Source organism: Molossus molossus, unplaced genomic scaffold, assembly GCF_014108415.1.
Source record: "Molossus molossus isolate mMolMol1 unplaced genomic scaffold, mMolMol1.p scaffold_m16_p_2, whole genome shotgun sequence".
Taxonomy (NCBI): domain Eukaryota; kingdom Metazoa; phylum Chordata; class Mammalia; order Chiroptera; family Molossidae; genus Molossus; species Molossus molossus.
Genome location: NW_023425355.1, coordinates 12,091,242 through 12,117,590, shown reverse-complemented (window position 1 = coordinate 12,117,590; position 26,349 = coordinate 12,091,242). Strand labels below are relative to the sequence as shown.

General features: G+C 35.1%; 1 protein-coding gene across 1 annotated transcript in view; it reads left to right on the top strand.

Annotated features, from left to right (window-relative positions):
• The window catches only part of RPS6KA6 (ribosomal protein S6 kinase A6), a 139,368-nt gene that overhangs the window by 53,135 nt on the left and 59,884 nt on the right, over nucleotides 1-26,349 (top strand). Inside the window, exons 7-8 of the mRNA XM_036270522.1 lie at nucleotides 11,866-11,972; nucleotides 12,267-12,304. Of these exons, the coding sequence (XP_036126415.1) occupies nucleotides 11,866-11,972; nucleotides 12,267-12,304 (145 nt within the window). The remainder of the gene's footprint in view (nucleotides 1-11,865; nucleotides 11,973-12,266; nucleotides 12,305-26,349) is intronic.

Here is a 26,349-nt window from a genome sequence, read left to right as displayed (position 1 = left end):
TCCATTTTCAAATTGGATGGAAATATGATAGATTATATTTTATTGAACATTTATCCCACAATCTAAACTTACTTATTGCATCTAGGAACTTTATTGTAGATTCCATAGAATTTTCTATTTGTAATCTGCAAATAAGAACTTTTACTCCTTCTTTTCCATTATGGACATCAATTATTTCTTTTACTTGTCTTGGTTGAACTGCCTTGACCCTCCAGTCCAGTGTCAAATACAATTAGTAAGAGCAGACATTCTTTCCTTATTCCTGATCTTAGGGGAAAAGCATAATTTTTATTATACATTACAGAGTTAAGATAGGTACTTTGAGTTTTTAATTTTATTTTAATTATAGTTGACATAGACTATTATATTAGTTTCAGTTGTACAACATAGTGATTCGACATTTGTATACCTTGAAAAATGATCAATAAACTCAGGAGCCATCTGTCATCATACATAGTTATATTATTGACTATTCCATATGCTGGAAATTACATCCCTGTTACTTATATCTGAAAGTTTGTACTTCTTAATCTCCTTCCCCTTTTTAGCACAACTCCCCTCCCTTCTCTTCTTGGGCAACCATCAGTTTGTTCTCTGTCTATAAGTTTGTTTCTCTTTCATTTTGTTGGTTAATTTATTTTGTTTTATTTTAGATTCCACACATAAGTAAAATCATATGGTATTTGTCTTTCTCTTCTGACTTATTTCACTTAACATAATAATCTCTAGTTCCATTCATGGTGTCAAAAAAGGGCAACATATCATTCTTTCTTATGAAATAATATTCCACTGTATATTTATACCATATCTTTATCCTTTCCTCTATCAATGGACACCTAGGCTGCTTCCATATCTAGACTGTTATAAACAGTGCTGCAGTGAACATAAGAGTGTATATATCTTTCTGAATTATTGTTTTCATTTTCTTTGGATAAATATCCAAGTGGAATCGCTGAGTTATAAGGTAGTTCTATTTTCTTTACATCCTTGCCAACACTTGTTATTTCTTGATTTTTTTTTTTTTTAATAATAACCATTCTGACAGGTTGAGGTGATATCTCATGGTTTTGATTTCAATTCCCTGATGATTAGTGATGTTGAGGATCTTTTCATGTGTTTATTGGCCATTGATATACCTTCTTTGGAAAAATGTATTTTAATTTCCTCTGCCCATTTTTTAACCAGATGTTTTTTTATGTTTAGTTATAGGAGTTATTTTTATTTTATTTTTTCTTATTTATTGGTGAGAGAGAGATCAATTTGTTGTTCCACTTATTTATACATTCATTGTTTGTTTCTTTTCTTTTTTTATTTTATCCTCACCCAAGTACATTTTTCTGTTTTTTTTTTTTTTTTTGTTGTTGTTGTTGTTCAGATAGAGTGGGAGGGAGAGAGAGGAAGAGGGAGAGAGAGAAACATAGATGAGAAAGGGACACATTGAGTGGCTGCCACCCTCACGACCAACCAGGGCCGGGGACAAACTGCAACCGAAGTACGCGCCCTCAGCAAGAACTGAACCCAGGTCTCTCTGGAATGCAGGCTGATACTCTAACCACTGAGCCAAACGGACTAGGGCCATTGTTTCTTTCTTGTATGTGCCCAGATGAGAGATTGAGCCTACAACCTTGGCATATCAGAACAGCTGTCTAACTTACTAAGCTGTCCTGCCAGAGCCTGAGTTGTATGAGTTCTTTATGTATTTTGGATATTAACCTCTAATTGGATATATCATTTGCAAATATTTTCTGCCATTTACTAGGCTGCCTTTTTTCTTATGATGGTTTCCTTTGGTGTGCTAACGCTTTTTAGTTTAATGTAGTCCCATTTGCTAATTTTTGCTTTTGTTGCTCTTGCCCAAGGAGACAAATAAAAAAATTATTGCTAACACTGATGTTAAAGAATTTACTGCCTATGTTTTCTTCTGAGAGTTTTATGGTTTCAAGTTTTATATTTAAGTCCTTAATTCATTCTGAGTTTATTTCTGTACATGGTGTAATAAATATGTCTAGTTTAATGTATCTATCTAGTTTTCTCATAAACATTTATTGAATAGGCTGTCATTTCCCTGTTGTATATTCTCACCTCTTTTGTTGTAGATCAATTGACAATGTAAGTGTGGGTTTATTTCTGGGCTCTCTCTTCTCTTCCATTTGTCTATGTGTCTGTATTTGTTCCAGTGCCATACTGTTTTGATTACTACAGCTTTGTAATGTAGTTTGTAACTAGGGAACATGGTACCTCTAATTTTGTTCTTCTTTCTCAAGATTGTGTTTGCTAATTGAAGTCTTTTATGGTTCCATAAAAATTTTAGGATTATGTGTTCCAGTCATGTGAAAAAGGCCATTGATATTTTGTTAGGGATTGCATTGAATCTGTAGATAGATTTAGGTGGTCTGTTCATTTTAATTATATTAATTTTTCAAATCCATGAACATGGTATATCCTTCCATACTTTTGTGTCTTCTGTTTCTTAGTCAGTGTCTTATAGTTTTCAGAGTACAGGTCTGTATCTCCTAGGTTAAATGTATTTCTAGGTATTTTATTCTTTATTGATGCAATTGAAAATGGGAGCGTTTTCTTAATTTTTCTTTCTGATTGGTCGTTATTTATGTATAGAAGTGCAACAGGTTTCTGAATATTAATTTTATTTCCTGCAATTTTATCAATTTAATTTATCAGTTCTAATAGTCTTTTGATGGAATCTTTATATAGTATATATAATATATTACATAGTATGATGCCATCTGCAAATAGTGACAATATCACTTCTTCATCTCTAGTTCAGAAAGCTTTACTTTTCTTTTCCTGTGTGATTACTATGGTGGGACTTCCAATACTATTTTGAGTAAGAGTAATGAAAGTGGGCATCCTTGTCTTGTTCCAGATCTTAGAGAAAAAGCTTTCAGATTTTTATCATTGCATATGATATTGTCTGTGAGTTTGTCATATATGACCTTTAATATGTTGACGTATCTTTCTTCCACAGCTACTTTGCTGAGAATTTTTGTGATAAATGGATGTTGAATAGTTCAAATGCTTTTTCTGAATCTGTTGAGATGCTCACACAATTTTTGTCCTTCATTTTATTTTTGCAGTGTATCATGTTGATTGATTTACAGATAATGAACCATTTTTGCAACTTTGGAATAAATCCTACCTGATTATGATATGTGATCGTCTTAGTGTATTGCTGAATGTGGTTTTCTAATACTTCGTTGAAAATTTTTGCATCTATGTTTATTAGGGATATTGACCTATAATTTTTTTGTAGTGTCTTTGTGTGATTTTGTTATCAGGGTAATGCTGGCCTTGTAGAATGAGCTTCCAAGAATTCCTTCCTCTTGAATTTTTTTTAGCACAGTTTGAGAAGGATAGGTATTAATTCTTTTTTGGATGTTTGGTAGAATTTATCAGTGAAGTTATTTGGCCTAGACTTTTGTTTGTTGGGAGGTTTTTTGTTTTGTTTTGTTTTTAATTACTGATTCAATTTCATTTATAATAATCAGTTTGTTCATATATTCTGTCTCTTCCTGATTCAATCTTGGAAAATTATATGTTTCTATGAGTTCATGCATTTGTTCTAGGTTGTCCAATTTGTGGGTGTGTAATTGTTAATAGTATTCTCTTACAACATTTTTTATTTCTGTGATATCAGTTGTTACTCCTCTTTCATTTATGATTTTATTTATTTGAACCCTCTCTCTTTTTTCTTGATGGGTGTGGCTTAAGGTTCATCTGGTTTTCTTTATCATTCAAAGAACCAACTCTTTTTTTTTTCTGATCTTTTTATTGTTTTATGGTCTATTTCAGTTATTTAAGTATAGGTCATTTTACATATTTTTTATCAGGTTGAGAAAGTTTTCTTCTTTATTAGTTTGTTGAGAGTTTTTATCAGAAATGTATATAAGATTCTATCAGATGTTTTTCTGCAGTTATTGATATGATTATATGTTTTTAATCTTTGAAAATATTTTAGTATGGTTGATTGTCAAATATTGAAGCAACTTTGCATCTGTGGATGAATGCGACATACTCATGATATGTTACCCTTTTTCATATTGTTGAATGATATTTGCTAAAAATTTGTTAAGAATTTTTGTAATCTGTTTTCATGAGTGATATTTGACTGTAGTTCTCTTACATTGTTTATGTATAGTTTTAATATGAGATCAATTTTGATTTTATAGATGGAGTTGGGTAGTGTTTTTTACCCTTCAGTTTTCTGGATGACTTCAATGTAAAATTGTCATTGAATGATTGGTAAAAACTCACCAATGTAACCATCTGGGCCTGTTTCTTTTTTTTTTTTAATGGTAAGATGGTGAACAAAAAAAAGTCAACTTATTTAAATGACTTGAGGCTATTTTACTTTCTTTTTGCATGACCTTTGTTATCTCATATCTTTTAAGAAATTTGTCCATTTCATCAAAGTTGTCTAATTCATTGGCATGAGCTTGTTCATAATATTCTCTTAGTATCCTTTTCATGAACTGTAGAAACATTAGTTATGTTGGTATCATTTTTCCTGATGTTGGTGTTTTGTGTCTTCACTCTTTTTCATCCTGCTTAGCCTTGCTAATAAAATTTATTAATTTTATTGTTCTCAAAGAACCAAGCAGGTTTTGAGTTTACTGATTTTCTCTATTGTATTTCTGTTGTTTTCTATTTCATTGCTTTCCACTTCAATTTTTATTCATTCATTTTTCAGCTCACTTTGTGTTTCACTAGGTTTTCTGTTTTTTTTTTTTTTTTAAAGATGGAAGGTGAAGTTATTGATTCAAGACCTTTCTTTTTTTCTAATATAGGCGTGTAACATGATAAATTTTCCTCTAAATAGTGCTTTATCATCATCTCTCAAATTTTGCTATGTGGTGTTTTTCTTTTCTTTCAGTTCAACGTACTTTCTAATTCCTTTTTATTTCTTCTTTGATTCATGGGGTATTTAGAAGTATGTTATTTAATTTGCAAATATTTATGCATTTTTCAGATAACTTTCTATTTATTTTAAATTTAATTTGTGGTCATAAAGCATACTTTGTATGACTTATGACTTGAATTCTTTTGCATTCACTTATTATTGTTTATTGTTTCAGAATATGGTGTATCTTTGTAAATATTCCATGTGCACTTTAGAAGAGTGCGTATTCTGCTCTTGGGTAGTGGAAGGTTCTGCAGATGTCAATTGGATCAAGTTGGTTGATAATGGTATTAAGTCTATTTAATATTCTTCCTAAATTTTTGCTATGTGTTCTGTAAATTTTTGAAAGGCAGGTATTGACACCTTTGTCTACAATTAGGTAGTTATCTATTTCTTCTTAAATTTCTGTCAGTTTTTGCTTCATATGTTTCAAAGTTCTGTTTTTAAGTGATAAACCTTTATGATTACATTCCCTCTTGAAGAATTGACCCCTTTATTATTATGAGATGACTTACTTTATTCCTATAATATTCATTGCTTTGAAATCTACTTTGATATTAATATAGTAACTCCATCTTTTTTTTTTTTTTACTAGTGTTGGCTTGGTATATTATTTTTCATAATTTTATTTAATCTACTTGTATATTTATATTTAATGGACAGTACTTAAGGCAACATATAACTAACTGTCTTTGCTTCTTATCCATTTTGAAAATCTGTGACTTTTAATTTGGATGTTAGATGTGTTGCATGTAATATGATTATTAATATGGGTGAGTTTTAATCTCTCATGTTGTTATTTGTGGGTGTTTTTTTTTTTTTTTGTCACATCTGTTCTTCATCTCCCCCCATTTTCCTACCTTATTTTCACTATTTTATTTATTTTTCTGTGGTTGGCTTATTTACAACATTTGTGTTATTTTAGGAGTTGCTTTAGGGTTTGTAGTATAAATCTTTAAAAAAAACTTAATTGATTTTAAAGAGAGGAAGAGAGAAAGAGATAGAGAGATAGAAAGACATTGAAACATCTTTGTGAAAGAGGAACATTGATTGGTTGCTTCTCATGTGTACCCTGACTGAGAATTGAACACCCCACGTTTTGGTGTATGGGACGATGCGCCAACAAACTGAGCCACACCAGCCAGGGCTATAGTTTAAATATTTAACTCAGGAGTCAGGTATTTATAGTCTTAGGCTAAATATGGCCAATTTTTTAAAAAATAAAGTTTTAGCCCAGTCACAGTGGCTCAGTGGTTGAACATCGACCCATGCACCAAGAGGTCTCTGGTTCGATTCCTGGTCAGGGCACATGCCCAGGTTGTGGGCCAAATCCCCAGTGAGGGGCATGCAGGAGGTCGCCAGTCGATGTTCTCTCTCATCGATGTTTCTATCTCTCCCTCTTCCTTCCTCTCTCTCTAAAATCAATAAAGAAAAATAATAAAGTTTTACTGGAACACAGCCACATCCATTTGTTTATGTTTGTGGCTCCTTTTGTGCTTCAATGGCAATGTGATTGCATGGTAATTTTATATTCGATGGTAGGCATTACAAATTTAATTTTCTTGTACTCTAATACTTATGTTTTCTTATAAGTAGTATGTAGCTTTGTTCTGGGATACAGTTAACCTTTTAAGTCTTGTTTTTAATCTTTGTTATGTGGGAACAGAGCAGAATTTAATATAGGATTAGCTTTTTCCAATAATGAATTATAATTCATACCACCATGTGAATTACGAAGTTTTTCACTCTTACTTTTGGGAACAGGCCCTATCCCGGTTATTTGAAAGTTCTGTGTATTCTTTTACTTATTCTTTTTGGGTTGTATATTTCCTGAGCCCAGGTAGTTTCCTCATATCCATGATTTGGCAACTTTTTATAGGATGACAGACATTCTGAAGTGTGCCTTGTCAGGTGATGGATATTTTTGTATTTTTATAAATATTATTGAGCTATGTTCAAGAATGTGGAACTAGATTGATTCATTCAGGTTGTTAAACTGGATCAGTGCAGCATTTAATCACTGGTTAATTTTTCTCTACTCTGAAGTAAAACCCTTGTGAATATCCAATACCCTTTGAATTATGAGGTTTTCTGCTTTGGCCAGAGGTAACAGGAATTCTTCCTGGCCTTGTGTGAGTTTCATGCATTAGTTCCTCTAATTCTTTCATTGGTTCTTTTCCTGGATCAGGATAGTTTCCTCACTCACATTTGTTGAGTATTTTTCTGCTGAATCTTTGAGGAAGATCATATACATAACTTTACTCTTCTCTCTACAATTTTCCCTTCTGTGCTCTAGCTAGTGAATTCTACCCCTCTTCTCTTCCCAGACTCTCAGTTTTGTATCATCAACTCAGGGAGTCTTCCAGACTCTGCCTGACTTAGCCGTCCCTGCAGTGCTGCTTGAAAACTCTTTCCAGGTAGTAAGTTAGGACAGAAGTAGGGCTTATCTCGTTTGTTTCCCATCTCTCAGTATTCACTGTCCTTTTGTTGCCTGATGTTTAATGTCTTGAAAGTGTCATTTCATATATTTTGTCCTGTGCGTTACTGGTTTCAGGTGGGAGAGTAAATCTTGTCCTTGTCTACTTCATTTTGTCTTAAAATGGTAGTGTTGGGGTAGCACTTTAATTGGGTGAATGTGGTTTAACATCTCACCTGCAGAATTAAAATGTTGAGTGTGGGGGAACTACTGTCAAATCCCAGAGCTTTGGAAGTTGTTGTGAAAAAGGAGCAGAGTGCTTCTGGGATGTTAGCCAGTGCTTAAGTGGCAGAGGTCTCTGGCTTATATATGTCTCCCTCCAGTGCAGATTATACCATGCATGAATATAGACTGTGGTCTTGGTATATTATTTACTATAGAACAGAATTCAGTATATGGTAGAATCTGTGTAGGACCCCCTTCCAAGGAGGGTCTTTAAAGGACCTTGTTAAAAGCTGGTCCCAAGATATAGAGGGACAAACAGTATAACAAGGCTCCAGTATTCATGATTTCTTGAGTTAGATTGTAGAAGTGTCAAGAATGTGTTTGAGAATTCTTGTAGTTATTTCTAATTTTCTTTTAAACTCTTCAGACCTCCATTCTCGATGTGGGACTATCTAAACCCATACTAGCACAGAGATGCAGTCAGTAAGTTTTGATTCCTAAGTCTGGAATATTAGGTAAGAGCAAGCATTTTAAATGCATTTCCCAAAAGACAATAAATTAGTATATGCATTGAATAGGCTTTGAAAAATGATTTAATGGTTACTTCTATAGAGAGCTTATTAATAAGAAGTTGTTTACTGGTTATACTTCACTTGTGTGTACAAAAACTGTTATATAATCAAAAATGAGGACTTACTATTTATGCCTTAGAAAAATACTTTAAAATTATATATTTATGTGTTAAAGAATTTTATAATGTGCCTCATGCATATTTTAAAGGTAATGGTACCTCCTCAAATTTCTCTTTTCCAAAATACACATGCACACAAACATACAAAACTCTTTTAAGTCATACCCTACTTTGCTAATATAAAGAAAATATATTGGGATGGGTGACTGATAATGGTAAAGTTGCCAATTCTTCCAGAATTAATGTATAGGCTTTGGGAATTCCAAATAAATTACCAATAAGAATTTTGATTTTTTTTTAATTAGACAGACTTATTTTGCCTGCTTATCTGGAGAGGCAAACAAGTGAAAAGAACCAAGGCATTTTATTTTACTTTTCTAGAGAGAGAGATAGAAACATTGATGTGAGAGAGAAACATCGATTTACTGCCTCCTACTGGGATTCAAGCCTGCAACCCCGGGCATGTGCCCTTACTGGGAATCGAACAGGAACCTCTCAGTCCAGGAACAATGCTCAATTTACTGAGCTATACTGGCCGGGCAAGAACCAAGACATTTTAAAATGAAAGAATACCCCTTTCTTGCTCAACCTCTTATTTAAAATGTTATAAAGCTGTTGTTGTGAGTAAAACATCATAGTGTCAACACAAGACTAGACACATGGTGTATAGCCCAGGAATATTCTGGTATATATGACTTAACATATATTATTATGACAGACATTCTAAAATGTACCTTGATAGAGAAATGTACTTATGATAGAGAAAGAATCAGAAGTTAATGACAAAGAGATTGATTGTTCAGTAAACAGTATATGAGAAATTGGTTACATATTACAGAAAAAATCATTTTAAAATTTTATCTCTACCCAAAGATAAATTTTACTTATGTTAAAGTGCTAAATCTGGGAAAATAATTATTATAAATGAAAATGCAACTGAACAGAGGTTCTCCTTAATCATTAAAGTAATGAAGGAAAATCACACAGAAATGATATATAAATTTGACTACTTAAAATTCTGAATTATTGAACATTAAAACCAGCACTAACTGGGGAAAATACTAACAAGTAATATAATGGAGAACTGACATTTTTAATATTTAAAAAGCTTTTATTAATTGAAAAAACAGTAAGTCAATACTGGAAAATAGGCAAAAGCATTACTGATAATTCATTAAAACAATATACCACTAGACGTGAAGAAAATGTATAGCCTAACAAAAATTTAAATTAAAGCAATTGATGCCATTTTTGGTATATCAAATTAGAAAAGATTTTTTGAAGGACAATATTCAGTGCTATCATGGATGTGGTAAGAAAATTGCTTTTATAAACTGCTGATGGGAGTGGGAATTATTGTAACCTTTTTGGAAAATAATTTTTTGTGTATGTCAAGAAAATTGGACTATTTCATCTCCTTGACCCAGTATTTCTTGTTTTATTTCTCAGGAGCTCATTTTGGAGAAATAATCATAAATATCAAAATATATATATACACATATTGAATAATTATTTAAAATAGTGAAAAACTGGAAATAACCTAAATGAACATTTAGGTAAATTATGGTAAATTAGTATGTTGATATTATAAGACTATTGAAACCTCTTTATAAATATATTTTAAAGATAACGGTCAGTGCTTATGATAATAAGCAGGGGAAAGGAGGCTACTAAATACTGTATATATATATATATATATATATATATGATTTCAAATGTGTTAAAACACACTCATATACACATGCACATATATACTTTTATACATGAATGATTTGATTGAGGATTAAACAGCAAAAGACAAGCATTGCTTACCTCAGGGTACTGGGGTTTTAGATTATTTTCATTGTTGGGGTATTTATGATACTATGATTAGTGAATAAGAAAGCACTAATAGTAGTGAACCTAAAACTGTAAAAAAAAAAAAAAAAGTTGTAACACAACTTATGGCAGAAGTGGTTTATGGGGAAGAGGTAGTTCTTAGGGAAAAGTATTCCTGAGTTTGAATCCTGGGCCTGCTGTGTTATTCTGGGCAAGTTAGTTTGTCACCGAATCTTTCTCCAAATATAAGATGATGATAATACTTACCTTATAGCATTGCTTGAAAGATTGTAATGACCTAATGAATGTAAAGTGATTGCCACATAATTTCTACTTAGCAAGTTTCTTATTTGCATCCATCATGAGGCTTTCCACAGGGAAAAAAAAAAACAAAAACTTGATTACAAGATAACATGCTTGCCATAAACTGTAACTTAGGCATAGTTTCTTTAATTTAGAAAGATTTTTGTTTAGGGTTTTCTTATGTGTTAAGTTTCAGTGAACATTTCATTAGCCTTCCTCAGAAGTTAAATAAAGTAATAAGTATTTTTATTCTTAATAAAATATCAAGTGAGAAAATGATGTTTCCATAATTTTATCATTATATCAACTGAACTTTCTTGAAACTTAGATAATGTACAATCTTTTTCTGTAAATCATTTTTAAAAATAGGTGGAAGTATCAAAATTTATCTTTAACTGCTTATTCTCTACAATTTTACTAGTAACCTGAATCTGCATTACATAATTTAGTGGCCATAATTCTAAATGGGCAAGCAAGTTATAAGACCTTTATGATATGTCATTCAGATTTTACCCCTTCCTAATAATGCAGAGATTTCTTTAAAGAAAATAACCAATTTCTAGACAAGATAGTTGTTTTGTCAATTGGAAGCCCCTGATAAATCTTAAAAGTTGCGTTTAATGATTGAGTATTGCCCGTTTGTGTGTAAATTAACACTCCCTTATGATGAACATAGACATTAATCTATAGTAATAATACCTCCTGGTTGCACACATAGCATTTTACAATTTAGGAAGCTGTCCCCCCCATATAAATTAATTTGACTCTCACAACAACTTTGTTAGATAGATAAGTAGATATTGTTATCCTTATTTTACAGGTTTAGAAACTGAAGGCCAGAGGGCTAAGTGACTTGTCAAACATTACACTCTTAATTCTATTTCCAAGTCCAGTGCTCTTTTCACATCATTGTAGCAGCTCTACTCCCAGGCACATAACGATTGAGGAATACAGTGCCATTAAACTCATATACGTTATTAGCAGAAGAGGCCTACAGCTACCCCTTAGGTCAGAGATTTGGTTTAAGACTTTGTTTAACAGAAATGCCTTGTGTTCGTATATTAGAGACTTTGAATTAATCGAGCTGCTCAAAGAGAAAAATCTGAAATGTAATAGACAGTGAAAGAAAAAAATTCTTGAAATACTGGAATTGCCATTGCTAAACCAAAATATCCTATATACTTCAAAGATCCTGCAGGTATCACTGGATTTTGGTGGAGTACTAAAATTAATAATTGTATTAAAAGAAAGGGGAAATCCTATGTAGTGCATTTTGTGTACGAAGATATGCAAACTACATAATATGTCTTAGGAAGATTTGTATTCAAATAGTTAATATTGAAGGAGATTCTTAAAGAAGTTAGTTTCATCTACCTACTTCTCATATTTTCTTTTTTTCTAAATTTGTCTGTTTACTGGCTTTTTAAAGAAGTAAAACTTTTAAAATACAATATTGAAGAAAAGATCAAATGGTAAATTATTATTTTATTTTAGGTTCTGTTTACAGAAGAAGATGTGAAATTCTACCTTGCAGAACTAGCGCTTGCTTTGGATCATCTGCACCGATTAGGAATTGTGTATAGAGACCTGAAGCCAGAAAAGTACAGTTATATTCTCCTTATATATCCCTATTACCAGTATTATATAATGCCTTTTTCTCCATTAAGTCTTTTATTTTAAAGATTATATGAACATATATATATGAATTTTAAATTATATGCAACTTATAAAAAGTAATCTTCATAAGATACTCATTGATTTTTAATTAATCATTTAATTTATTTTCAGTATTTCAAATAGATACTGACCTATTTTAATTTTGTGATGATTTTTTATATAATCTTTTATATAAACTATTATATTCTATCTTGTTGAATGTATATTTTGATTTACAGCATTTTGCTTGATGAAATAGGACATATCAAGTTAACAGGTATGCAAATTTTCTTATTCTACCCTAAGCTTCTTTTATATTTTTCATTATTTTAACATTTATTTATGTAAGCCTATTTTATTTTTTCCTCTTTCTTGATTGAATTTGCATTTTATTCATCTCTTTTATGTACTAAATTTATATAAAGCGTAGATAAGATAGCTCTCAATATGTTCTAATTATAATAACAAAAAAAATTATACAATAGAGTTGCTATACTAATTCAGAAATTATATTTGGTTTTCTAGGTAAAAACACACTGTTAGATTTAGTCTAGACTGAAAGGGTATTATAAGCAGTTATCACATTTGAAATACAGTGAATTATAAACTTTTAAACCAAGTGTTTAAAATCAAAGGTTAATTTGTTTTTTGATTGTAAAACATATGTTTTATTTAATTTTTAATATCAAAGGTTTATACACTGTGCTAATACAGGCTTCATAGGCATAAAGTATCCTTATTATACCATTTAAAACATTTTATTTGGAAATAATTATAGATTTACAATATGTTGTAAAATTAGTACCAAGAGTTCCTGTGTACCCATCACCCAGCTTCCTTCAATGGTGACATCTTCCAAAGCTGCAATGCATTATCAAGTCCGTGAAATTGGTATATTACAAGTGTACTGGACTATATATTTTACTTAGGTTTTACTAGTTTTTGCATACATTTGTTTTTTGTTCATCTTGTGTATAATTCTGTGACATTTTATCACATATATAGCCTTGAATACCACTAGCACAATCAGTATGCAAAACTGTCCTACAACCGCGAAAGATCTCTCTTGTGCTGTCCGTTTATCGTCACACCCACCTTCCCTCTTCCCTAACTCCTGGTAACCAATTATCTATTCTACATGTCTAATTTTGTTATTTTGAGAATATGATATAAATAGAATCACATAGTAGTCACACTTCTGGCCATTTGTCCTAGAGAAATAAAACCTTATGTGCACACAAAAAACTACACATGAATTTTCATAGCATCTCAATTTGTAATAGCCTAGGACTGGGAATATCCTAAATGTCCTTTAACGAGTGAAGGAATAAACAAACTGTGATATATCCATACAGTGGAATACTACGTCCTAGCTATGAAGAGGAAAGAATTAGTGATATATAGGGCAACTTGAATGGACTCAGGGCATTTTGCTGAGTGAGCCGATCTCTAAAGGTTACTTATGTGGGATAAATTCCATACTTAATGATCAGAATGTTAAAACAGATAAAATGAAGATGTGGTCTTTACACACAATTTTGGACCAGTACACTTTAAAGGTAAGTTGCTTTAAAATTTCTAAGTATACTTCTTCACTATAAAGGTAAAGTATGCAGCTATTAACTTGAAATCTCAAGCAAATGTGATAAAGTTCAAATAAAGTTCAGTGAATCTCACTGATTCATATCCTCATTCTCTTTCTCATATATAAAAAAAGCAGGGTAGATTTAAAAGAATTGAAAGGAAACAGAAAGAAAAAATATGAAGAGACAAGATTAGAGTTTTGAGGTTTTATATAAGTTTTATTTTGTAGTATTCAAACTTAATTGCAAAGCTAATTAGAATTTCTTTTTATTTATTCTTAATAAAGTATACCTGTTTGTCAGGGATAAGAAAGAAAGGTGGGGAAAGAGTAGAATAAATCATATCTATATCTCTATTCCACATTAAAATTAATTGGGTGAATAATTATTTCAAATTGTTTTATATTTAGCCTTTTTTTGCATTTGGTTGGTAAAACTATTTTTTTAACCCTTGGAGTCATAACTAGAGGATTTTTTTTTCTTTTTTTACCTTTATTGTAGAGAATACTACAAATGTCTCCCCTTTTTTTCTTCCTCCATTGTCTCCCTCTTCCCAATCCCTGCCCCACCCCAGGCCTTCACCACCCTATTGTCTGTGTCCATGGGTAATTCATGTATGCCTATAAACTCTTTGGTTAATCTCTCCCCACCCCCTACCCCCCTTCCCGCTGAGATTCTTCTCTCTGTTCCATGTGTCCATGCCTCTGGTTCTACTTTATTCATCAGTTTATTTTGTTCATTAAATTCCACTTATAAGTGAGATCATGTGAAACTTGTCTTTCTTCGATTGGCTTAATTTGCTTAGTATAATACTCTCATGGTCCCTCTACACTGTCTCAAAGGGTAAGAGATCTTTTTTATAGCTACATAGTCTCCCATTGTGTAAATGTTCCATAGCTTTTATATCCACTCATCTACTCGTGGGCACTTGGGCTGCTTCCAGATCTTAGCTATTGTGAATAGTGCTGCTATGAACATAGGGGTGCATATATTCTTTCTGATTGGTACGTATTAAGAATTCTAGGATATATTCCTATAAGTGGGGTGACTTGGTCAAACAGCAGTTCAATTTTTAATTTTTGGAGGAAATTCCATATTGTTTTCCACAGTGGCTACACCAGTCTGCATTTCCACCAGCAGTGTACTAGGGTGCCCTTTTCTCCACAACCTCGCTGGCAGTTGTTGTTTGTTGATTTGTTGATGGTAGCCATTATGGCAGGTGCGAGGTAGTACCTCATTGTTGTTTTAAAATTATCATCTCTCCACCCCAAGTCAAGTCTATGTTCATCAACATTTATTCTCCCTATACTCTCCTCCACCTTCACCCTCCTCACCTCCCCCTGGCAATCACCACACTGTTGTTGATGGTTTCTTTTGCTGTGTGAAAAAAATTTAATTTGATGTAGTCTCATTTCTTTATTTTTTTCTTTGTTTCCCTTGCCCTAGGAAATATATCTCCAAAAATATTGCTACAAGATATGTCTGAGATTTTACTGACTTTTTTTTCCCTAGGATTTTTATGGTTCCGCAATTTATGTCTTTAGTGCATTTGGGTTTATTCTTGTGTATGGTATAAGTTGATTTTCTAGTTTCATTATTTTGCATGTATCTGTCCAAATTTCCCTAACACCATATATGGAAGAGACTGTCTTTACCCTATTATATGTTCTTACCTCCTTTGTACAATATTAATTGACCATAAAGTTGTGGGTTTATTTCTGGACTCTCTATTCTGTTCTTAAGTCAATACCATGGTGTTTTGATTAAAATGACCTTGTAATATAGTATGATATCAGGTACTGTGAAATCTCTACTTGTTCTTCTTTAGGTTGCTGAGGCTATTTGGGTTGTTTTGTGATTCCATATAAATTTTTGGAATATTTATTCTGTATCTCCGATGTATGCAATTGGTATTTTAATAGGGGTTGCATAGAATCTATAGATTGCTTTGGGTAGTATGGACATTTTAATGATGTTAATTTTTCCTACCCAGGAACACTTTCTGTAGACTTTGTTTGTTGTTCTTGATCTAGTTCTTTTTAGTTCTTTTTAGTATAGGGTTAGATTGTTTATTTGAGATTTTTCTTCTTGATGCAGGCCTGTAATACTATGAACTTCCCTCTTGGAACTGTTTTTGCTGTGTCCCATAGATTTGCGGTTGTTGTGTGTTAATTTTTATTTGTCTCCAGGTAACTTTTGATTTCTTCCTTGATTTCATTGTTGATACATTCATTGTTTAATAACATGTTATTTACCCCCCATGTGTTTGAAAGTTTTTTAGTGTAATTTCTTATTGTGATTGATTTCTAGTTTCATACTATTGTGGTCAGAGAACATGCTTGATATGATTTCAATCTTGAATTTATTAAATCTTATTTTGTGTTTTTACTTATGGTTTATCTTTGAGAATGTTATATGTGCACTTGAGAAGAATATATTTTCTGCTGCTTTGTGATGAAATGTTCTTTAAATATCGATTAAATCCATCAAATCTACCATTTCATTTAAGGTCACTGTTTCCTTATTTGTCTGGTAGATCTATCCAATGATGTCAGTGTTACGTTAAAATCAACTACTCTGTCTGTATTTCTGTTTATCTCTTCCTTAATATCCACCAAGGTTTTTTTTTTTTTTTTTTTACATATTTAGGCGCTCCTGTGTTGGGTGTATATATGTTTACCAGGGTCATATCCTCTTGTTGGATTGATCTTTTAGTATTATGTAGTGACCTTCTTTGTCTCTTGTTATGGCCTTTTTTGAAGTCTATTTTGTCAGATATAACTGTTGTTTCCCCACCTTTTTATGCTTCCATTTGCATGAGTATTTTTTTCATCCTTTCACTTTCATTCTATGTGTATCTTTTATTCTGAGGTGGGTCTCTTGTAGACAGCATATGGGCTATGTTTTCTTATCCATTCAGTTACCCTGTGTCTTTTTATTGGAACATTTAATTTGTTCATATTTAAAGTTATTATTGATAAGTTCTTGTTTATTGCCATTTTATTTTTTATACCTATGTTTCCCTCTCTCTATTTCTTTTTTTTTTTTTTCTTGTTCTTCTTAAGAAGACCCTTTAACATTTCTTGCAATACTGATTTGGTGGTAATAAATTTCTTTAGCTTCTTTTTTTCCCTGGGAAACTATTTTTTCTTAAATTTAAATTATAGCCTTTCTGGGTAAAGTAGTCCTCTGTGTAGGTCCTTGCTTTTTATTACTTTGAATATGTCATGCCAATCCCTTTTGGCCTGAAGTGTTTCTGTTGACAAATCAACTGACATCCTTATGGGAGCTCCCTTGCAGGTAAGTAACTGTTTCTCTCTTGCTGCTTTTAAGTTTCTTGTTTTGTCTTTAACCTTTAACATTTTAATTAGTATGTGTCTTGGTGTAGGTCTCTTACATTTCATCTTGATAGGGACTCTCTTTGCTTCCTGAACTTGTGTGTCTTTTATTTCATGAGATCAGGGACGTTTTCTGCCATTATTTCTTCAAATAGGTTCTCAATCCCTTGCTCTTTCTCTTCTCCTTCTGGTACCCCTATGATGCACATGTTTTCCCAAAGGTCCCTTAGACTTTCTTCATTTTTCAAATGCTCTTTTTTGTTGTTGTTGCTCTGCTTGGGTTCTTACTGTTATCTTGTCCTCTAAATTGCTGGTTCAGTCCTTTGCTTCATCTAACCTGCTATTTATTATTCTAGTGTATTTTTCAATTCAGATATTGTATTCTTCATTTCTGACTCTTTCAAAATGGTATCTGTGTCCTTTTTAATGCTTACTACTTCTTTGTTCAAGTTCTCACTGAGATCATCCATTCTTCCCCTAAGGTCGTTGAGCATCTTTAAAACCATTGTTTTATACTCTGCATCTGGTATTTTGGCATTTGGGTCCTATTTGTTTTCCCCAGTTGGTCTGACATTTTGTGTTTGACTCTGTGTATTAGGTAGATCTTCTGTTGCTCCCAAGCTTTTTATGAGGCCTTTTTTATATATGTGCTTTGTGAGTCTCAGTAGCACAGTCTTCTAGATCACCTGAGGTAGGTACTCCAGAAATATTTCTTGGGTGGGTTATGTGGCTCCTCCTATTGTAGTCGGCTCTTTAATGTTGTTGGCCTGTTCTTGGTTGTATTTAACCCTTAGGCTGGTTGACTATAAGGATTGGCCTCATTCACCATGTATTATGAGTTGCTGTTCAGGGGTTGCCTCCCGAGGCAAAGTTGTTCCCAGCAGGGTCTGGTGCCTGCCATAGTCCCTCTTTTGCTCTGACATTGGTGTGGCTCATTGGGTTGAGCTCTGGTGTTGTTTGAAGCCCACCACAGTTTTTGTTAGTTCTCAGCCCATGTGGACCATGGATCCTAGTGCAGGTAGATGTCAGACATTGTATGTATCCTGCCTTGGGCTACCTATCTGGAGCTAACATACAATTCACTGATTTTGGCAGCATCTACTGGTCCTGGGTGTGTGTGGGAGGGGGCAAGCTGTTTAAAAGGTTTGGCTTCTGCCCTGGCCAGCTTGGTTCAGCGGTTAGAGCATTGGCCTGCGGTCCAGAGAGACTTGGGTTCAGTTTCCACTAAGAGCACGTACCTCAGTTACAGTTTGTCCCTGGCCCTGGTTGGGTCGTGCACGTGGTAGCCACTCAATGTGCCCCTTCCACATCGATGTTTCTCCCTCTCTCTCTCTTCCTCTCCCTCCCTCCCACTCTGTCTGAACAAAAAATGGAAAAATGTCCTCGGGTGAGGATAAAAAAATAAAAAATAAAAAATGAAAGGTTTGGCTTCTTACATCTGTGAACTGGGGACAGATCAATAAAACATCTAAGGCTCTCCGAGGTCAGCATCCACATGTTGGCTACTCCACCACCCCTGAGGTTGCCTGGACTTTCTACAGGACCTTTTAAAGAAAGACTGTAAAGTGGACCCAAGCTTGCTATGCCCCACTGCCCCTTCCACAGTGTGCAAACTGGATAGAGCCAGATGACAAGGTATGGACAACAGTGCTAGTCAGGTCCCTTGTTTGGGGGTAGTGTGGTCAGGGCCTCAGTGGAGTGAATGTGGCTCCTACTTCAGAGCCATACCACTCAGTCTCTGATAGAATCTCCAACTCTAGCTCCCCGTAGAGGAGTTCACCACTGGCTCAGTTTGGGTGTAGCCAACTGTCCTCACTGTAGGAGCAAGCTCAGCAGGGTGGGGCCTCTGGGATTTGGGAAAACAAATCAAAACTTCTATTGGAAGTGGCTCTTGGTGATCTTGCAGTAGGTGGGACAAGCCCCACACTTCCCCTTAGTTGCATAGCCTGCCCACTCAAACTCCAGACTGGAGCCTCTGAAGGAGACTTGCTCCAGAAGTCCCAGCTCTAAGCAGCATTCCCTTCCTTCCTCCGAGCTGAGCTCGGCAGAGCAGGTCCACTGAGACTTGGGAAAACAATTCAAGGCTGTCTTCTGGTGTGATTGGTGCTGGCTGACCCTATAGGAGAGGGACGAGCTCCTTGCCTCCCCTTTGCTCCACAGCTGTGCTCTTAGAGACCCAGATGGGGGCTCTGAGGAAGACCTTCTCCTAAGGTCTCAATGGAGTTCTCTTCTCCCCACAGAACTGAGCTCAGCCACCGGAACTTGGGAAAACACAAGACAGTCTAATGTATGGGGTGGGTCCAGCTGAGCCCACTGGAATGGGGCAAGCTCCACACTTCCCCTAGCTCCGTAGCCACACTCATGTGAGCCCCAGACTGGAGCCCCTGAGGGAAATGTACTCCAGATGCCTCAGCTCTTAGCTGCCCTTCCTTCCCCTGTGGAATTGAGTTCAGCAGTGTGTGGCCACAGGGACTTCGGAAGATAGAACAAAATAGTCTCCCATTGGAGGTGGTGCTGGCAGAGCCTACAGGTGAGGGGGATGACTGGCCCCCATTCCAAGCTTCACAGTTCAATGTCTGTCTGAGTGTCTGCCTCTAGTTTCCTCAGATAAAGGACACACCAAATGTCCCTGTTGGGTACAGCCAACAGTCCTTCCTGCTGGACTCAAGCTTGGAAAAGTGGCATCACCAGTGTTTGAAGGACTGGGTTAGTGCAGTCCCCCAGGCTAGTGCTGTAAAAATAGGAATTCCCAATCCTGGGATGATGGTGCCTGAGTGTACTGTGGGCTATTGACTCAGGACCGGGACTGCAGTAGCGGACCCTCCAGATCTCTCTTTGAGGACATGTAACCCAGATTTCCTCTTTATGATTCCTGTGTGCCCTGAGTTACTTCCCTCTACCAGAGCCTCAGGTGAGTGCCACAGAGCAAGGTCCAGTGTATTGCCCTTTAGTAGAGTGCATGGGATTCTAGGAGATTCCCTATAGCCTGTGGATAGAGTTCCCACTGACTTTCACTGATAGATGTTATGTAGACTTCTTTTCCCCAGCCTTGGTGCTCTGGGTTGGGGAATACCAACATAGGGTAGAGACATCATGCTCCTCATGTGCGACTTTTGCAATTGTGATATTCCTCTGGCTTCTTAGTTGCCACATGTGGGTACAGGGGCCAATCCCCTCCAAGTCTTTGCCCTTCTTACCATTCTTTATGTAGCTTCCTCTGTAAATCCTTATTTATTAATACTCCTCTTCATCTGTCCTTTAGTTGGTTATTCAAGTTGATTGCTCAATAATTTAGCTGTAAATCTGGTTTAGTGCTGGGAGGAGGTGAGTGTAGCTTCTTACTACTCTGCAGTCATTTTGAAAAATTTCTGTATATGTATATTTAATCCATTATCTTTAAAATGTCAGTAGTAATAAATATTGGATAATTTATACTGTAAATATATAGTGTTTATTTTATTAATTTATTTTTGTTACAGATGTTTCTCCTTTTTCCCCATTGACAGCCACTTCCCCATCCCCCCACCCCATCCCCAACTTTGTTTTCCATGTCCATCAGTTATGCATACATGCATGTGAGTTCTATGGTTTATCTCTTCCCTCCCCACCATCCCATTCTTCTGAGGGTTGTCAGTATGTACCCTACTTCCACATCTCTGGGTCTACCTTGTTCGTCAGACTGTTATGTTCATTATATTCCACAAATAAGTGAGATCATGTGATATTTATCTTTCCCTGCTTGGCTTGTTTCACTTAGGATAATATTCTCCAGATCCCTCCATGTCATCTCAAAGGATAAGAGATCTTTCTTTCTTACAGCTGAATAGTACTCCATTGTATATATGTACCACAATGTTTTTATCCATTTCTCTACTGATGGACATTTGGGCTGTTTCCAGATCTTAGCTATTGTACATAGTGCTGCTATGAACATGGGGGTACATATATTTTTTCTGAATTGGTGTTTCAGGACTCCTAGGGTATATTCCTTAAAGTGGGATCACTGGGTCAAATGGCAATTCAATTTTTAATTTTTTGAGGTAACATCATAATGTTTTACATAGTGGCTACACCAGTCTGCATTCCCACCAGCAGTGTACTAGAGTCCCCTTTTCTCCACACCCTCGCCAACACTTGTTGTTTGATAATTTGTTGATAGCAGCCATTCTGACAGGTGTGAGGTGATACCTCACTGTTGTTTTAATTTGCATCTCTCTGATGATTAGTGATGTTGAGAATTTCTTCATATATCTCTTAGCCATTTGTATGTCCTGTTTGGAGAGGTGTCACTTTAGGTTCTCTGCCCATTTTTTAATTGGGTTCTTTTTCTTCCTTTTGTTGAGTTGTGTGAGCTGTCTATATATTTTGGAAATTGACCCCTTATCTGATATATCATTGGCAATTATGCTGTCCCATACAGTGGGTTCTCTTTCCATTTTGATGGTTGTTTCTTTTGCTGTGCAGAAGCTTTTGAGTTTGATGTAGTCCCGTGTGTTCATATTTTCCTTTGTTTCTGTTGCCTTAGGTGATGTATCAGTGAAATTCTGCTGCATATGATGTTGGAAGTTTTGTTTACATTTGCTTACATTTTCTTCTAGGATTTTTATGGATTCATGGGTCACATTTAAGTCTTTTATCCATTTTGAGTTTATTCTTGTGTATGGTGAAAGTCGATAGTCCAGTTTCATTTTTTTGCATGTAGTTGTCCAATTTTCCCAACACCAATTATTAAAGAGGCTGTCTTTACTCCATTGTGTGCTTTTGCTACCTTTTTCAAATATTAATTGAACATACTGTCCTGGGTCAATTTCCAGGTACTCTGTTCTGTTCCACTGGTCTATATGCCTGTTCTTTTGCAGGACCAGGCTGTTTTGATTGTAGTAGGTTTGTAGTATAAACTGATATCCGGTATTGTGATCCCATCTACTTTGTCCTCCTTTTTCAAGGTTCCCATGGCTATTCAGGGTCTTTTTGGTTCAATATAAACTTTTGAAGTATTTGTTCTGGTTCTGTGAAATATGTCGTCGGTATTTTGGTGGGGATTGCATTGAATCTATAGATTGCTTTTGGTAGTATGGACATTTTAATGATGTTAATTCTTCCAATCCATGAACAAGGTATGAGTTTCCACTTTTTTATATCTTCCTCTCTTTCTTTTTTTAATGACCTGTAGTTTTCTGTGAATAGATCCTTTATTTCTTTGGTTAAGTTTATTTCTAAGTATCTTAATTTTTTTTGGCATGATGGTAATGGTAATGTTTTTTTAGTATCTCTTTCTGTGACTTCATCATTGGTGTATAAGAATGCCACTGATTTCTTGACATTAATTTTATATCCTGCTATTTTGACAAATTCATTTATTAAGTCAAGTAGATTATTGATGGAGTCTTTAGGGTTTTCTATGTATAATGTCTTGTAATTTGCGAATAATGACAGTTTTACTTCCTTCTTTCAATTTGGATCCCTTTTATTTTTTCTTCATCTCTGATTGCTGTGGCTAAGACTTCCAGTACTATGTTAAATAAGAGTGGTGAAAGTGGACATCCCTGTCTTGTTTCTCTTCTTAAGGGAAATGTTTTTAGTTTTTGCCCAGTGAGTATGATGTTGGCTGTAGGTCTTTCATATATGGCCTTTATTATGTCGAGATATAATCCCTCTATTCCCACATTGCTGAGTGTTTTTCTCAGAAATGGGTGCTGGATTTTGTCGAATGCTTTTTCAGCGTCTATTGATATGATCATGTGGTTTTTATCTTTTATTTTGTTTATGTGGTGTATCACATTTATTGATTTCCAAATATTGTGCCAACCTTGCATGCCCAGGATGAATCCCACTTGGTCATGGTGGATAATTTTTTTTTATGTATTGCTGGATCCGATTTGCTAGTATTTTGTTCAGGATTTTGGCGTCTATGTTCATCAGGGATATTGGCGTGTAGTTTTCTTTCTTTGTGTGTCTTTTTCTGCTTTTGGAATTAGAATTATGCTGGCCTCATAAAACGAGTTTGGAAGTCTTGCTTGTTCTTGAATATTTTGAAATAGTTTGAGGAGAATGGGAATTAGTTCTTAGAATGTTAGGTAAAACTCCCCCGTGTAGCTGGCTGGGCCTGGGCTTTTGTTTGCTGGGGGAGTCTTGATTACATCTTCAGTTTCCTTAGTTGTAATTAGTCTGTTCAAGTTTTCTGTCGCTTCCCAGTCCAGTTTTGGGACACTATATGTTTCTAGAAATTTGTCTATTTTGCATAGATTATGGAATTTGTTGCCAAATAATTGTTCATAGTATGTGTTAACGATCCTTTGTTTTTCTGTGGTGTCAGTTGTTACTTCTCTTTAATTTCTGATTTTGTGTATTTGGTTTCTCTGTTTGTTTCTTGATGAGTCTAGCTAAGGGTCCATCAGTCTTGTTTATCTTTTTAAAAAAATCATCTCCTTGTTTCATTAATCCTTTGATTTTTTTTTTTTTTTTTTTTTTGTCTCTTTGTCATTTATTTCTGCTCTGATCTTTACTATTTCCTTCCTTCTACTTGCTCTGGGGTTTTCTTTTTGTTTGCTTTATAGTTCTTTAAGTTGTGAGGTTAGAGAGTCTATTAGAAATTTTTTTTGCTTCTTGAGGTATGCCTGTAGTGCTATGAACTTCCCTCTCAGAACTGCTTTTTTGCATCCCATAGATTTTGTGTGGTGTGTTCATTTTCACTGGTTTTCAGGAAATTTTTCATCTCTGCCTTGATCTCCTCGGTAACCCATTCATTGTTTAATAACATGCTATTTAGCTTCCATGTGTTCAAATGTCTTTGCATATTATTGCAATTGATTTCTAGTTTCATGCCGTTGTGATCTGAGAAGATGCTTGATATGATTTCAATCGTCTTGAACTTGTAGAGACTTCGTTTGCGTCCTAGCATGTAGTCTCTCTTTGAGAAGGTCCCATGTGCACTGGAGAAGAAAATGAATTCTGTAGTTTTGGGGTGTAATTCTCTGTAGATATCTATTAAATCCATTTGGTCTAGTGCTTCATTTAGAGTCTCTGTTTCCTTGTTCATTTTTTGTCGAAAGGATCTATCCAGTGATGTGAGCGGGGTGTTGAAGTTCCCTGCTATGATTGTATTGCTGTAAGTTTCTCCTCTGACATCCTCCAGAAGATTTTTAATATATTTTGGTTCTCCTATATTGGGTGCATGTATGTTTACCAAGGTTATATCTTCCTGTTCGATAGATCCTTTCAATATTATGTACTGACCTTCTTTGTCTCTAGATACAGTCTTCATTTTGAAATCTATTTTATCAGATATGAGTTTTGCTACCCCAGCTTCTTCTTCCTTTCTGTTTGCTTGGAAGATTTTTTTCCATCTCTTCACTTTCAACCTATGTGAGTCTGTTGTTGTGAGGTTGATCTCTTGTAAACAACATATATGTTAGTCATGCTTTCTTATCCAATCAGCTACTCTGTGTCTTTTTATTGGATCATTCAATCCATTTACATTTAAGGTGATTATTGAATGTGCTTATTTGTTGCTATTTTTGTTTAGTGTGTTAATATTTTTCTTCCTATTTCTTCTACTAATTACAGCAGTCCTTTTAACATTTGTTGCAGTGCTGGTTTGGTGCTAATGTATTCCCTTAGCCTTTTTTTTTTTTTTTTTGTCTGGGAAGCTCTTTTTTTGACCTTCTACTTTGAATGATAGCCTTGCTGGATAGAGTATTCTTCGATTCAGATCTTTGTTTTTCTTGACCTTGATTACTTCATGCCATTCTCTTCTGGCCTGTAGTGTTTCTGTTGAGAAGTCAGCTGAGAGCCTTATGGGGTTTCCTCTATAGGTAACCTGTTCCTTATCTCTTGCTGCCTTTAGGATTCTCTCTTTGTCTTTAATTTTTGGCATTTTAATTACTATGTGTGTTGGTGTGGGCCTATGATATGAATATTATTAAGTTTACAGTTGTTCCATAGTTCACTTAAGCTGTCTTTCTGGTTTTTGTTTTTATTTTTTGTGTGTGTGCTTCTAGCTGGAACTGAACCCAGGACTCTCTGGTCTGCAGGCCCATGCTCCAACCACTGAACCAAACTGGCCCAGGCTGTCTTCCTGTTTTCAATTGTTTTTACCTTTTGGGTTTTTGATTGGTTTATTTTTTCTACCCTGTCTTCTAATTCACTGATGCAGTCCTCAGCTTCCTCTACTCTGTTGTTTAGTCCTTCCAATGTGTTCTTTATTTCTGCTATGTCATTCTTTATTTGTTTTTGGTGGTTTTTAATTTCCATTTGGTTGATTTTTAATGTTTCTATGTCTTTACTAATGGTGTTGATGTCCTTACTCATGCTGTTGTGTTTCCTCAAGATCATGGCTCTGAATTATACCTCTGATAGCTAGCTTAACTGCATTTCATTTATCTCATCTTTGGTAGAGGTCTCTTGTTCTTTCATTTGGGATTTGTTTCTTTGTTTCACCATTTTGGCTATCTCAGTGTCTTTTGGATCCTGCCAAATTTCCCCTGTGGGTGTTGGTGTTCTGCTGTTTGTGGCTCCCTCTACTGGGTTTGGTTGAGTATGGGAGGACCCATGTTAAACACCACTGTCAAGTCTTACTCCCCTGGGTAGATTTGCAAGCCCAGGAAAGGTTCCGTTATCCTCTAGCTTTTTGCCTGTAGGCTATTAATCTCAGGTACTTGAAGAGCCTTGGTTACTCAGTTGAATAAAAACTCCCTCAGGTGTTCTGCATAAGAGGATTTCCGCAGGGTAGGGCAGATGCTGTTTTTAATGAGCCTCAATTTCCATTTCTGTGGCCCACCTGGGTGGGATTGAATCTCCTAGGGAGGGGTCGCCACCTCTCCTCAGAGCCCTGGTTAGGAGTAAGATAGCCACCATCTTTTGTGGCCACAGCTCAGCAAAAGCTCTGAGTGCCCTCCAAATCTCAAGTGTCCTCACACAGTTCCAGTCCTGTCTGCCCTCCTTCTGCTGCAGCCCAAGGTGAGTGGCTGTGGTTATTTTAGCATTGTCTCCTGGTCCCATGCTCTGTAGAGCCGCTTGGGAGTTTAACACCTAGGGCACTGCTCACAGCTAAGACCGCTGCTGTCTGTAGGTTCCCAGTTCCCAGCTGCCATCTCACACCTTCACAATCCTACCAGGATCAATTTAGTGTCTCTCATTATATGGTCCTCTCAAGCTACTTTTATGTTGCTTTTTCCAAACAATTTGTCTTTATTTTAGTTGTAATTCCAGTTTGGTCTTGGGAGATGGTCTATGTAGCTTCCATTCACTCTGCCACCATTTTGGAATCTTTTACTGTTTTATGATTGTAACCTAATGCAGACTTGTGCAATGAGTAATAAACTTACATATTCACTCCGTCTTTCCTTCCTTCTTTTTCTGTCTCCTTCTTTACTCCTATTTTGAATACTCTAGTCAAATGT